This window comes from Phytophthora sojae (genome assembly GCF_000149755.1).
Source record: "Phytophthora sojae unplaced genomic scaffold PHYSOscaffold_26, whole genome shotgun sequence".
NCBI classification, from domain to species: Eukaryota; Oomycota; class Peronosporomycetes; order Peronosporales; family Peronosporaceae; genus Phytophthora; species Phytophthora sojae.
Window position 1 is genome coordinate 140,131 of NW_009258140.1, and position 13,867 is coordinate 153,997.

Consider the following 13,867-nt stretch of genomic DNA (forward strand, 5'->3'; position numbering starts at 1 on the left):
CCTCATTATTGAGTCACTAAACTCAGGTAGCGCTTCGCTCCAATACGGCCATCTTGCTCTGGGGAATGTGAAGGCGTCTTCGATTCGGGCCGACTACATTCGAGCGATACACAAGGCACTGCCTTCGTCAGCAGCGGGGGCTTCGTCCACGGTGCACTTCACGGACAGCACACACGCCCAGGTGTTCCGTGTCAAAGTACCCGCTGCCGTTGTGGACGGAAGTTGGACCCCGAGCAGCGGGCTCTCGCATCGGTGGACGTTGGACATCTACAGCTACCAGAGCGATGCGAAAGAAGGAGCTGCTAGGTTCGGCATACCTGCTTCCGTCTCAAACTGGCAAGCACGGTGAAGCGGACCTGACAGTTCCGATCATCCACTCGACGATGGGCTTAGTGGGGCGGAAGGTAAAATGCGTTCATTCTTGGATGCATTCCAACGAGCCACCTACCAAGCTCCACATTGCTATTTTCCTGACTCGCATCGGTTCCTCGCAGAAGGGAAAATGCAAGTCTTGCGGGAGTGACTAGTCCAGACAAGTTGATGTATTATAGAGAAGCATACTATCCAGGATAATCGACACTTACTCAGTTACCTGTAAATTTACCTCACTTCCGGGAAGTAAGCGGGAACTAAAATCAACTTACAGGTAAATGGAGAACACTACCTAGCAGTTTAAGAAATTGTCTGGTACATGTAGCTAAAGGGTTAACCCTTACTGCCAAGCTTCGCTTCGCATCCCCCCTCTAGTCCAATGAGAAGGACAAAGACATTTAGTAACAGAAACCAAGGCCTTTTCACAGGGTGACCCGGGTCGTTCCTCCTCGCAGTTCGTACATGGCAAAACTTCGTTTTTTAAACGAAAGTGCTGCGCACGCATAGTATTGATCGTGTGAGGCAGCACTGGCTGCACAAAATGTCAAATATAATGTTGTAGAACGATCAATTACTGTCGAGAGAGGCAGACGCCGTTTACTACCGACCCGAGTATTTTAAAATTTCTACCATCCTAGATGCAAAATAGCTAAAAGCTATTCTGGCTACTCACTGTTAGTTAGTTTGGTGATCTTGCTTATAGTCGGATAGGAAACAATACTGTGATTAAATGTTGCAAATTGTAATACCGGTAGTTGATGGTCATCATAACGATAAGCCCAGAAAATGTATGCTTTAGACAGCTGCAATCGTAAAAAAGAAGCTCAACTAAGGATTAAAATCGTATAATCTATGCATCGCAACAACAAAGTCTCGCCCAAAGAAGCTCTGGAATTCGAGGTGCTTTAAATATTTATTAGTAGCCTCATTCGGAAGGCAGGAACGGGAAATATGACGCTACATGATATGTGCAGTCGTTAGGAAAAAAAAAAGTGGTAAGAAGCGAACAAGATACGAAAGCTCCAACGATTTTGCTCAACATTTCAGTTATGTTGGCGACAGAAATAAAGTGAAAAAAAAAACGATCATGTGCCGAACGAGGCCCATTCTACATAAAGATTGGCAAAATTTAAGATAATTTCGGCGAACATTGATAATGAAACTCGAATTGGAAGAAGCACAAACAGTTGGCGACGGCTTGATCATTTCTACTGGGCTATGTAGGATCGGTCGAAACAGTATTGTGCTGTGTTCATGAGTCTTCGGGAGCGCCGCCAATAGATGCACATGGACGAGGAGAACGTGTGGACACATCCGCCGATGACTCGGAGGATCCGACGGGGACGGGAGAGCCGGCGGCAGCCGGGCTCTGGATATACCAATGGCTGGTCAGGGAGACCCAAGTATACTGAGATCAAGTCAATCGGAACCCGGGAGTAATCCGTCTGATGAGAGGCACCAACGATCACAAGGAGAACAAGAAGGAAAGCAGGAGGGGAAGACTAGAGAGTAGTTTGAGAGACGATAACATTTAATCTCACTTCGGAATTTGCCCCCTCAACCACAAGCTACAAACCAACAGGTTAACAGCCGCAACAAGCTCAAGCCCTCCCCGACGACCGACATGACGACGTCCAGCAAGAAGTCCGAAGTCATCCTGGGAAGCGACAATTACTTCCACTGGGAGTTCGCGATGCGTATGACGCTCGCGAGGAAGGGGCTGCTGGTGCACGTCCAAGTGGTGAAGGACCCGACGGAGATGACGGAGGCCTCGATGCTCAACGACATGAAGGCGCTCGGTCTGATCGCTCAAGGCGTGGCTGTGGAACACCACACGAAGATTCGGTCGGCGACATCGGCTATCCAAACCTGGAATACTCTACGCGAGTTCTACAACCGGACGACGATGCATAATCGGGTCACGATGACTCGTCGGCTCCATGAGTTCAAGATGGAGGACGGTGCGACGATGGCGAAGCACCTGGACAAGTTCGACGAGCTCATCGTGGGCCTCCAGACGCTTGGAGAGCCGCTCGATGACTCCCGACAACTCGTCATCCTGCCGAGCAGCTTGCCGGTGGAGTGCGAGGTGATCGCATCCATCGTCGAGAACTCCAAGGACGTGACCCTCATCGAGGTGAAGGAGAAGCTGCTCAAGGAGTACGAGCGGCAGGAGAAGAAGGAGACCTCGGAGCGCGCGTTGAAGGCTACCTCGTTCGGAGGTAGGGGCCAGAACGGGAAGCTCGGCAAGGGCGGCAAGGCATTCGGCCGCAAGCGCATCGGCGGACGAAAGGTCGGTGGCTTCAAGGGCAATTGCTTCAACTGTGACCAAGCGGGACTGCCCGGAAAAAGCAAATGGAGACACCGCCGAAGACTCGGTGTTCGCTGTGGCGGAGAATCCATCAGCGGGTTGGCTGATCGATAGTGGGGCGACGGCGCACATGACGCCTCACCGCGATGACTTGTTCGAGTACAACGAGTCGTCGGCGGACATGTATGTGACAATCGCGGACGGGAAGAAGATCCGCGTGGCTGGGAAAGGGTCAGTGCGCCTAACGGGCATCGACGGCAAGCGCATCAAGATGGTGGAGGTGCTCCACATCCCCGGAATCGACCGGCGACTACTCTCGGTTGGGAGGTTGGCTGAACGCGGCATGATTGTCGAGTTCCAGCGGAAGTCGTGCGTCATCTGGGACAAGACGAAGGCGATCGCTTCGGGGAAGAAGGTCGGCAAGGCGTACTTGCTGGACTGCCAGCAGGACATGGCGCACTACACCGAGTACTCGGGAGTCGACGGAAAGTGGGAGCTATGGCACGCTCGTATGGAACACTTGAACGGAGACGCTATGGCGAAGACCCGCGAGGCGACGGACGGAATCCCGACGACTCAACAGCAGACGAAGACCCTGTGCGGAGGATGCATGAAGGGCAAGCAGACGGTCGCACATTTCCCGTCGCGGTCGACGTCGGCGACGACGCGACCGCTGGAACTGGTTCATACGGACGTGATGGGTCCTAAGAAGACGAAGTCCAGGGGCGGAGCGAGGTATGTGCTCACCTTTGTCGACGACTACTCGCGACACGTCGTGCGTACTTCTTGACCAAGAAGAGCGAGGTCGTGACCAAGTTCAAGTCGTTCATGAAGCTGTACGAGAACCAGTGGGGGCAGCGCATTAAATGCCTGCGCTCTGACAACGGCACTGAGTTCGTGAACACGCCGATGACTGAGATCTGCCGGTTGAATGAGTTTATGCATCAGTAGACGGTCCCGTTTAGCCCCCAGCAGAATGGCGTGGCGGAGCGGATGAACCGCACGATCATGGAGAAGGCTCGAAGCATGCTACACTACAAGGGCGTGGCTTCTATATGGTGGGCAGAGGCGATCAGCACTGCTGTCTACCTGATCAACCGGTCGACGAACAGCATGCACCCGACCAAGACTCCGTACGAGTTGACGTTCAAGTCGAAGCCTCGGCTGGACCATCTTCGAGTCTTTGGGTCGATTGGTTACGCCCATGTCGACAAGTCGCGACGCACCAAGTTGGAGCCGAAGAGCTTCAAATTTATGTTTCTTGGGTACGCCGACGACTCAAAAAGCTACCGAGTGTACGACTTGGAGTCGAACAAGGTGAAGGTATCCAGGTCGGTGAAGCTGGGCGAGCGCGAGGTGAACGGCATCTACGACACATCGCCCAGCGAGAACTCGCCGACCATTCAGTCGACGGAAGATGTCGACGATGAAGTGGCAGATGCAACGACCTGCCGCCGACGAGCCGATGGAATCGGTGGAAGCGACCGTCGAGGACGCGGAAATGCATGAGGCGGAGACGCCGGAGCCATCCATGCAGGAGCTGACCACGTACCGACGACTCGCGAGACCGGTATTTAGTGATGACATGGTCTTCCATCCGGAGGCGGAACGGACCCAGCGTGTCCGAGAACCGGTACTACTACTTGGAGATAGTTCCGCAGACGGTGGTGAGGAGTCGAAAGAAGATGGTCCCGATGACTCGGACAACGATGATCACTTCTGGCCACCGTCTCCGAAGCGACCCAGGGTGGACGAAGACAGCCTATTGGCTGAGGCGGTGCTGGCCTACGCCACAGACGTCGGCGATGCCAATGACGCACCCACCACGTATCAGCAGGTCATGCAGAGCGACGAGTCGTCGGAGTGGGTGAAGGCAATGAATGCGGAGCTCAAGGCACACGCGGACAACGGATCATGGACGCTGGTCCGTCGAACACCGAGTGCTCGACAGATCGGTTGTCGCTGGGTGTTCGCAAAGAAACGCGACGAGCACGGCCGAGTCATCAGGTATAAGGCCCGCCTGGTGGCGAAAGGGTTTAAGCAGAAGTTTGGCGTGGACTTCTTCGAGACGTACTCGCCCGTGGCCAACATGAACTCGATCCGAGTGGTGTTGTCGGTTGTGGTGGCCGAGGCGTACATCACCGAGCAGCTGGATGCGGACACCGCCTTTCTCAACAGCGGGCTGGTGGAGCGCGTCTACATGGAGGTACCCTACGGAATCATCAACGCGAAGAACATGATGTGCCGGCTGCAGAAGGCGATCTATGGTCTGAAGCAGGCGGCGAATGCCTGGCATAAGACCATCCACCGAGTCTTCGTGGGCATCGGATTTCGGAGCTGCGGTGGCGACCAGTGCGTATACGTCACGGGCGAGAAGGGCAGGTTCGTATATGTCTACCTGTACGTGGACGACATGATCATCGCGGCCAAGACGAGCAACGAGATCCAGGAAGTCAACGTGGCGCTCAAGAGTGCGTTTAAGATGAAGGAGTTGGGCGAAGCCAAGTTTATACTTGGTATGGAGATCGACCATGACTCATCGGCGATGACTCTCATGATCAAGCAGACTCGATACATTGATGATGTGGTGAAGCGGTTCAACCAGCAGGACGCCAAGGTGGTGGTGAACCCGTGCGAGTCGGGCATGAAGTTGTCGAAGACTCCGTCGCCGACGACTCAGAAGGAACGCGAGGAAATGCAGGCGAAGCCCTACCGAGCACTTATTGGCTGTTTGTTGTACATTACAACTTGCACCAGACCTGATGTGGCGTACATCGTGACCCAGTTGTCGCGCTTCCTTGAGAACCCCGGGCAGCAGCACTGGAAGGCTGCCATCCGCGTGCTCAGGTACCTGAAGAGCACCCAAGACATCGGCATCGCCTACAATGGAAACACGAAGAAGGTCGAGGTGACGGCGTACACCGACACCGACTGGAGCAGCAATCTCGACGACCGACGCTCGGTGTCGGAAATCATGGTGATGATTAGCGGGGCGCCGGTGGTCTTCAAGTCGAAGTACCAGCGCACGATGGCGCTCAGCTCGGCGGAGGCCGAGTACATGGCGCTGAGCCTGTGCACGCAGGATGTGCTGTGGACCCGCGCCATGCTCAAGGACATGGGTCACAAGCAAGTGGGAGCTACCCAAGTATGGGAGGACACCCAGGGCGCGATCGCCCTCGCAAGCAACGCTGGGTACAACGAGGACCAAGCACGTGGACATCAAGCATCACTTCATCCGCGAAAATGTGTCGCGAGGACTCATCGTCGTCAACTACGTGCCAACGGAGGACCAGCTCGCGGACATGCTTACCAAGGCGTTGGGGACGAAGAGGCTCAAGTACCTGATCAGCGCAAGCGGAATCGTCGGGACGGTCGTGCAGCATTAGCGGCGAGTGGGAGTGTTCATGAGTCTTCGGGAGCGCCGCCAATAGATGCACATGGACGAGGAGAACGTGTGGACACATCCGCCGATGACTCGGAGGATCCGACGGGGACGGGAGAGCCGGCGGCAGCCGGGCTCTGGATATACCAATGGCTGGTCAGGGAGACCCAAGTATACTGAGATCAAGTCAATCGGAACCCGGGAGTAATCCGTCTGATGAGAGGCACCAACGATCACAAGGAGAACAAGAAGGAAAGCAGGAGGGGAAGACTAGAGAGTAGTTTGAGAGACGATAACATTTAATCTCACTTCGGAATTTGCCCCCTCAACCACAAGCTACAAACCAACATGCTGGTTTCCGCTGTGTAAAAGTTGTTGTGGAGCGTGACATCCTACACTACCACCGGTAATATAGAAGGACGAACATTAAATGCAGTAAAGTATCGTGGCTCGTTGCTTTATGTTTAATGTTTGCCTAATAAGCGACATAAAACGATGTTACAACACTCATAGGGTAGACGCAACAGCCAAATAGTTACAACCTGATACTGTGAAATGATTGCCACTCAAAATCGCTTATGAGTACCATGCAGTTCGAACGATGCTGACCTACCCGGGCGTCATCACTTACTTGGACAACAACAGTAACGAGGGTGCGCGGTGTGGTAATTTTGAGCGGTAAACAAGGTTGTTAAAGCTAAAATCATGCTCAAGGAATTACCCGAGCATGGTATCCAGCAATTTAGGCGAAGGTGTTCGAGTCGACAAGAGCATTCAGGTATGTAGAGTTCACCTGTCCTCATCGTGAGGAAAAGTTCAAGTATAAATGCAGCGCTGTGAGGTTGAAAGTGTAGCGACACTTTAGAAATGTTGGTTGAACTATCGGTACTTAAGTTTTCCACAAATGTTGCAATGGACTAGCACGCTCGTACTCTTGCTAAAATGAAAATTAAACATATTCTATGGCTTTGTAATATACTGCCTTGTTTAGTTTATGACCAACGTTTTGGATTTTATATTTTCCGTGCTGAACTAATGCATGGTATCTAAAGCCTGCGGGAATGACACCAATACTAATGCATGCACTGGCATACTCGCGGTGGGCTTTCATGCATGCTTGAAGTTGACGTTGAATGGTAGCGCAGGTAGAGTGAGAGGTTGCGACCATGATTGAAGTTGACGTTGCATGTCACTATTGTAGAGATTCAACGTCATTCTAGCGGGGTTTACAGACGCGTGACACCTCCTCAAAACACAGTTCTTACGATCTGCGAACTACAACTAGGTAGTTGTGCTTTCTCAATATCTTGATTTTTTATTGGGCTATCCTGGGATGGGGTGGCCGCCTTTGCACAGGCCTCGCTCCTCGCAAAAGGCCCCCAGAATAATGGCATTTGAGCACGTTGTAGGCACCCTTAGCGAACAGGGAGACCACCTGCTAGTGCGAAAGGATCTCTACTTTAAGGGAGACACGGAAGTGCCGACTGGTAGGGTGCCATGGCGGAGCTACAGCGCTACAAGTCCCGGCACTCATTGATGGGATTTGGGCATGTTTTGACCGACCTCTACCCTTTCTTTGCTTGCTCCGACTGAGAAAGCCACACTCCAATGAGAAGGTGCTATTTTATTGTATTGTATTGTATTGTATTGTATTGTATTGTATTGTAAACGTTAGTGCGCCTTACGCTTTAGGGAAGAAGTGATCTACACTCTCCAAACGTGGTCCGCACCACTAACTCCAATAGTGGGCGGCCACTAATTGAGCTGCTACTGTCTTCTCCGGCACGATCAGCATACGTTCGTACTCGTAGGCCTTTCAACGTTAGCTGTTATCTGACTTGCCAAGTTATCTGGCTGTTAGCGAAGCGATAGCGACAGATAACGCCAAATCGCCTCTGATTGGTGATAAATTCGTATTTTTTCATTGGCTAAGATTATACAAATATATGCTGCTGATTGGATATAAAGGTTGGTGTCGATAGTGCAGTCACCGTAGACTCAACGACGAAGAGCTGCGCAAAGTGGCCAAGGTCGTATCGGCGGCCGATATCAGTACGACGCTGCTCAAGCTATTGGACTAGGATGCCTTCCTCTTGACGGGCGTCTTCTCCGCGTGCGTGGCGCAGCTCGTGTCCTACCAGGGCGGGGGTGACCAGAATTGGCATGCTGCGGACGCTATGCAGCTACTAAGTACCTCGGCATGATCAATATGAGTCTCGTGCCCACCGGGAACGCCGCTGCCGCTGCAAACAAGACGACGGAGAAGCAGCAGCAGCAGCAGCAGCTAAAGACGGAGGAGGTCCAGTATCAAGAACTTGTGGTCCTCCAGAAGCAACAAGTCCCCCGAGAACAACGTCGAGCCCAAGCTCACGCCCGCGCAGACGGACTTGTTGACGCCCACCAAGCGGCACCCCATTGACCACGAATCGGTGGACGTGGAGCTTACTGGGATGACGAAGGTGTTCAGGAGGACAGCCAGAAGGAGAAGCAGGAGCAGTTGCAGAAGCTGCCGCTGGACGAAGACTTGGCAGCAGCGACGACGAGAGAAGGCCAGCGCTCGGCTCCCCAATCCTTCGAGTCCTTGTGGCACCCCACGGTGCAGTTCGGCATCATTGTGGCGGTGGTGCTGGACTTCGCAAACTGCAGCTTCTCCAACATCGGGAGTCCTAGAGCGTCGGGCGGCGGACGTGACAACACGTAACAACATGCAGCGGGCAAGGGAACTAAGACGCTTTAAATGAACAAGCAATGATCAACTACGGGGAAGAGGTCGTGCATTTGAGTGCTAAGCGAAGCGGGTGCAGTAAAAGCCAATCCGACAGTACAATACTCCGATCATGAGTGTCAAATATATTTGCAATGTGAAACATCAGCTATTCCAATGCTATACACTAGGGTCAACTACCCATCAACATCACCGCCGTCTCCTCCTCCATTGTTGTTGTTTTCTTCTTCTTCGTCGTCGTCGTCGTCTTCTTCTTCGGAACTGCTATCAATGTTGACATCCTCCTCTTCATAATTTTCACTGACAAACAACGTGTCGCGAATGATCTCAGGGTCCAACGAGCATCGCTTCGAGGTAACTACATTTCCACTCTTGGAAAACGCACGCTCCGATGGCACAGAAGTTGCAATACATCCTAACCATTTCCGAGCTAGGGCCTCCACGATCGGTTACTTCCCTCGCCGCGTTGACCACCACTGTAGAGCATCAGTAGTCACTCGAGTTCCATGTGCATCGCCCAGGTACTGTCGAACCTGAGAATCGCACTCATCTTTCAGCTTATCATCCGCCACGGTGGGCGCTTCCTCCACATACCGCTCCGTCCCTCCGCTAAATACTTCTGTAAGCCAAGCTACATTCTTTTTTGCAGCCGATGGCGGTCGCGAGGAATCCTTCGCCACCCTCGTGTCTTCTTCACTGGTGGATTGGGTGGCTCTTATATCTTTTCCCATCTCAAACACAGCTGCTTTGAGGTGAGCAATAGCCGTTTTAGCCTCTTCGTGGTTTAGATGCTTGAGCTCCGCCGATCTTGGATCCGGTGCTGAAATCCACAGCAGCTCCATAGGTAGTTTCTCCTTGAACCTTTCCGTGAAAAGCGTGACGTACGTACGCCGAACGGACTGCATCAACGTCTTCACTCGCGGAACAAACGCTTCATTGCCGACCGAACGCGTGATCGCCTCAAACATTTCTTCGTCTTTGATCTTCCTTTCAATTGTGCGGAGGACGGGTACAGCCATAACCAGTGTGGGGTACTTCTCCCCCACCTAAACCGTCGGTTGTTTCAGCGAATGGTTCAAGCAAGACAACTAAACATCGGATGACAAGCCAAAGTTCAGCTGTTGGTTGCTCAAATTTTGCGTCTGAAAATTCACGCGTCCTAGCGACGTGTCCAAAAAAATCGTCAAGAGCAGTTCGAAGTTCCAGCATGCGCAGTAGCATGGCATGCGTGCAATTCCAACGCGTGGCACAATCGGTTTGAGGAACAAGCACGCTGGTTTGAAGCCCTCGTAAGCAATCCAATACTTTCACGGACGGCTGAAATACACGGCAAGCTTGCGAAATATTTCCACGACGCGACGTAGCTTATCCAAGTCAGCCCAAGTCGCTGCGCACGACTCCTCGATAAACGCCTCAATTTCCTCACAGGCAATTTGCTCAAGGGCAGCATCAATGTCTTCGTCGGATTTGGCAGCAGCCATCATCGCTTTTGAGGTCTTGTCCGATTTCTTCTTGACCATTTCACACCCAACGATGAGATGCAGATAATGAGCCAAGCACGACATGGAGTCGACGTTCAACAGCTCGCACGCCTTCACTCCATTTGACGCACCGTCCCGAAGATACTTCACGCACTTTTCAATAGGAAGCCCCCATTCATTCATAATTGCTCGCAACGATTCGGCAATCCGGCATCCATCGTGCTTCCCTGGCAAGTACCGTACCTCGAGCACCCAGCTCCACATACGAAACTCCTCATCCAATTAATGGGGTGTGAAGCAGATTAACTTTTGGACGTCGAAATGTCGGCTGATGCTGAGTAAAAAATGCACTGGACAGCAATCTTCTCCTTGAGAACATCACGAAGCCGGGCAGCAATCACTTCAACTCCAGCACGTGCTTTCCAAGGCTTGATGATTTTGATGCGCTTTTGCGAAGTGTTGAGGTAGTGGGCATACTTGCGAAAGTACTTATCCATCGAAATGGTGAACGGTCTCATCGACTTTGCAATCCAGATCGATGCCAGGTCATCAGCTCGTGCTTGCTCCTCTTCGGTTGCTGGCGGTAGTACAGCGACCGGTTTCCTGAGTGCCCCCAATTCTTGGTGCATCAGCGGCTGGATTAAGTTTTGCTTGCGCGCTTTCTCCTCTTCGGCTGCTTTCTTGAGTTCTTTCGGGTGCTTTTTTTTCATGTGCCTGGTGACATGGGCGGTGTTGGACTTCTCGAAAACAATTTCTTCTCCGCACTTGTTGCAGTATGCACACCTAGCATGCTCCGATCGTACGTCCTTGATATTCATCCCGATGTACTCGTTTTTGCAGACGAGCTGAATAAACCGCGAGTGCTCGGGCTTGCGTTTTTTGTGCATTTCGAACAGCACTATTTCGGCACTTGTTGCCAGCGCCGAAGGAGCAGACAGGGTGCTTTCTTGCACGCGCCGTACAGAGCTTGTTGTCTTGCCGCGGTCTCTGCGTTGCGCCGTGCTTGGCGACTTCCCACTGCGAGCTTGTTGCGCGCTGTTGGGTGACTTGCCGCTACGCCCTCTCGGAGCTGCGTTCGGCGACTTGCCGGTTGGAGGGCATCCTCTTTGATCGCTGCTGGGCGACTGCAAACTGCGATTTAGCTGAGAAGTAAGGGGTGGCTTTCCATTGCGCCCTTGCTGCGCGCTATTCGGTGTCTTCGTGCGCTCTTGCTGGGTACCGCTTAGTGTACTTGTGCGGCGACTACGGGTGGCACTGTTAGAACGTGTAGCAATTCGCTTGTTGGAATCCGCCGGAGAGTATACGGCATCTTGAAAGTTGCTGCAGCTCTCGATGTCTCCGATCCGGCACTTGCGTTGCTCGCAACTCTGGGTGGAGGCTTGCTGCTTGCGTGCCGAGCGCCTAGAAACAACGACACCAAACACAAACGGGCTCCGCGAATCCCCGTGGACTTGATTTAGATTCTCAGAAGCACGATTCTGGTCTTGGACCGATGCTTGATCGTCCAAGTTACTATCGAACCCGATGGTCGCTTCCATGCCGTTGTAGCGGTCTTCTTCGTCGTGGTACGTAAGCCGGGCTCGAATTGGAGGGCTCCGCATGAATGAAGTACTGAATGTACGTCCCACGACAGCTTCCCGATGCCTGCCTTCGCTCTGAAGATAGTACGGCGGTGCTAAACCCACTGTAGGTCGCTCGTCTTCTAGCTGGTGGCTTGCTTCATGTGGTGCGCCACCAAGATCCCAAACAAATGATGCCGATGGCCGCCTCGGATCCATAGCAGCCCGACTTCCTTTCAAGATGTGCCGCTCTCAGGATTTCGCGCAATGGGGATCGCCATGCCCCCCACGGCTCAAGCGTCGCGGTCAAATAACGGTATCTTTGCGATAGCTTTTAACGATAACGTGAGGTTTTTAACGGTATTCTATAACGACACATCGTAACGTTGAAAGGCCTATACGTCGGCAATGAATGGCTCCCCCTTCGCGGAGACGCGCTAGGCCTTGGTGGCGGCATGTCCGCTGCTTCCGTCACCCGTATCGGTCTTGTAGTCTTGGTTCAGCTAGGTACTCGGGCCACAACTCCTTTCCCCGGCAACTGCTGTCGTGGCCGCAACAAACCACGCAGTCTCAGCCAGCACGCCCTTGTTCTTCGGTCTTGTGTCGTTCCTGCGCCTTATGCTGATCCTCTTGAGCACCTTCCCTTGACGATTGACGGCTGCAGCAGTCCCCCCCTCGCGAGCGCTCGCGCCTCGCCGCCGAATCAGCTTCCTGGGCGATGCCGTAGTCATCAACCCACAGGAAGTCGGTGGCTGAGCACTGAGCGCGCTTGGTTCGTCCGCTACCGCCGCCGCGAGTCGTACCCGCGTCGAGCTCTCAGCCCGGCGATACTGGCCTCACATCCTTGTCCGTCTAAGAACTGAGAGCGCCGCGGCGGAGCCGCATTAGCGCCCCCGACAACGACGCCGCGGCGCCGCTCTCCGGGAGGGCGTCACCCCAACCCGTACCCGGATGTGCTATTTTATTGTGCTTTGCAATGATTTTGGGAATATGAGGCGAGATTTGCTGTATTTATAGCGACCACTTGCTAGATTTACGATAACTCGAGGTGCATATATGGGTGGAGGCCTAGAATTACGCTAACAGCGCCACAATTGCACTTTTGAAAGTGCAATTGTGGCTGTGCAGCTGCAATTCTGTCGGTTTTTATCCACAAGCACCTACACACACGGCAATTATGCATAAGAGGGTGGATGTGCTGGTGATCCTGGACGGTGGTGTACTGGGCCAATGCATGGCTGCTGACAGGCCCTCCCACGTCGATATATATATGAGGAGGTGGGTTTATGCATAATTTTAGCAGGTCGTATATCTTCTTTCACACATATTTAGGAGCAGGCTTTGCCATATTTAGCGTCTAAAATGGTCGGCAAAATAACTGCAAAGCACAATAATAGTAGGTACAGAATTCTGCCCGAATAAGGAACGGGTGTACAACTAATACCCTCACATATTTAATATTATTTTCCAGTCGATGTGGCGATAGGGGGATGTGCAAGGTACTGCAAGGTACTGAGGTTCTAAGATGAAAAATCCAGTGCCAATCATCAGCTCTCCACCCTCGTTTGAAAAATGGCGCGCATTTAGCGATCTTACTAGACTTCAAACTACATGTACCGTAGTGGTAGACTCGCACTTTTGCTTTTGCACCTCGCCCCACAAGCCCACCTCCTCCCCCACTCCACCCATGAAGTCCACACCGTCCAAGCGTCTCCGCCTCACTTGGTCTGAGAAAGTGGGCATCCTCGACAAGGCAGCCCGCACACCTGCTCTCTCCTACAGGGGCCTGGCTGAGTGGGCTGTGACGGAGTTCAGCCTCCCGGCCGCCCCAGGCAAGACAACGATATGCCGCATAATCAAGTCAAGTGCAGTCCTGCTGGGGCGGCCGCTGGAGAAGGACCAAGGAATCATTCATTGTATTAAGCGACACATGCTATCCCGCAAGATGATGCAGGCTCTAGACCGGCTTGGTGAAGGGCTAGATAATCCCTACGAGGTCGACCAGTTGACAGCGCTGTTGTGGTGCGAGGATGCCTG

General features: G+C 52.9%; 2 protein-coding genes across 2 annotated transcripts; one reads left to right on the forward strand and one right to left on the reverse strand.

The window, feature by feature from the left end:
• Positions 1 to 8,189: 8,189 nt before the first annotated feature.
• Positions 8,190 to 12,197, reverse strand: PHYSODRAFT_292774 (hypothetical protein). The gene is made up of 4 exons (XM_009541602.1): positions 10,856 to 12,197; positions 10,102 to 10,794; positions 9,877 to 10,063; positions 8,190 to 9,836 (listed from the first exon to the last, which is right to left on the reverse strand). The coding sequence occupies exons 2-4, from the start codon at positions 10,452 to 10,454 to the stop codon at positions 9,240 to 9,242; spliced, it is 1,137 nt and encodes a 378-aa protein (XP_009539897.1). The 5' UTR covers positions 10,455 to 10,794; positions 10,856 to 12,197; the 3' UTR covers positions 8,190 to 9,239.
• Positions 12,198 to 13,517: 1,320 nt separating this feature from the next.
• PHYSODRAFT_535897 (hypothetical protein) lies at positions 13,518 to 13,867 on the forward strand (the record flags this gene model as incomplete). The annotated part of the gene is made up of 1 exon (XM_009541603.1): positions 13,518 to 13,867. A coding segment is annotated over one exon (350 nt), but the record flags the coding sequence as incomplete, so codon positions are not given.

Bases quoted from the DNA above. Each gene is read 5' to 3' on its own strand.
- PHYSODRAFT_292774 (XM_009541602.1), bottom strand. From the start codon at position 10,454: ATGAATGAATGGGGGCTTCCTATTGAAAAGTGCGTGAAGTATCTTCGG. The intron at 10,064-10,101 runs GTGAAAGTATTG...GCTTCAAACCAG, and splicing joins GCCGTGTATTTCAGCCGTCC to CGTGCTTGTTCCTCAAACCG. The intron at 9,837-9,876 runs GTCTTGCTTGAA...CCGACGGTTTAG, and splicing joins TTGTCATCCGATGTTTAGTT to GTGGGGGAGAAGTACCCCAC.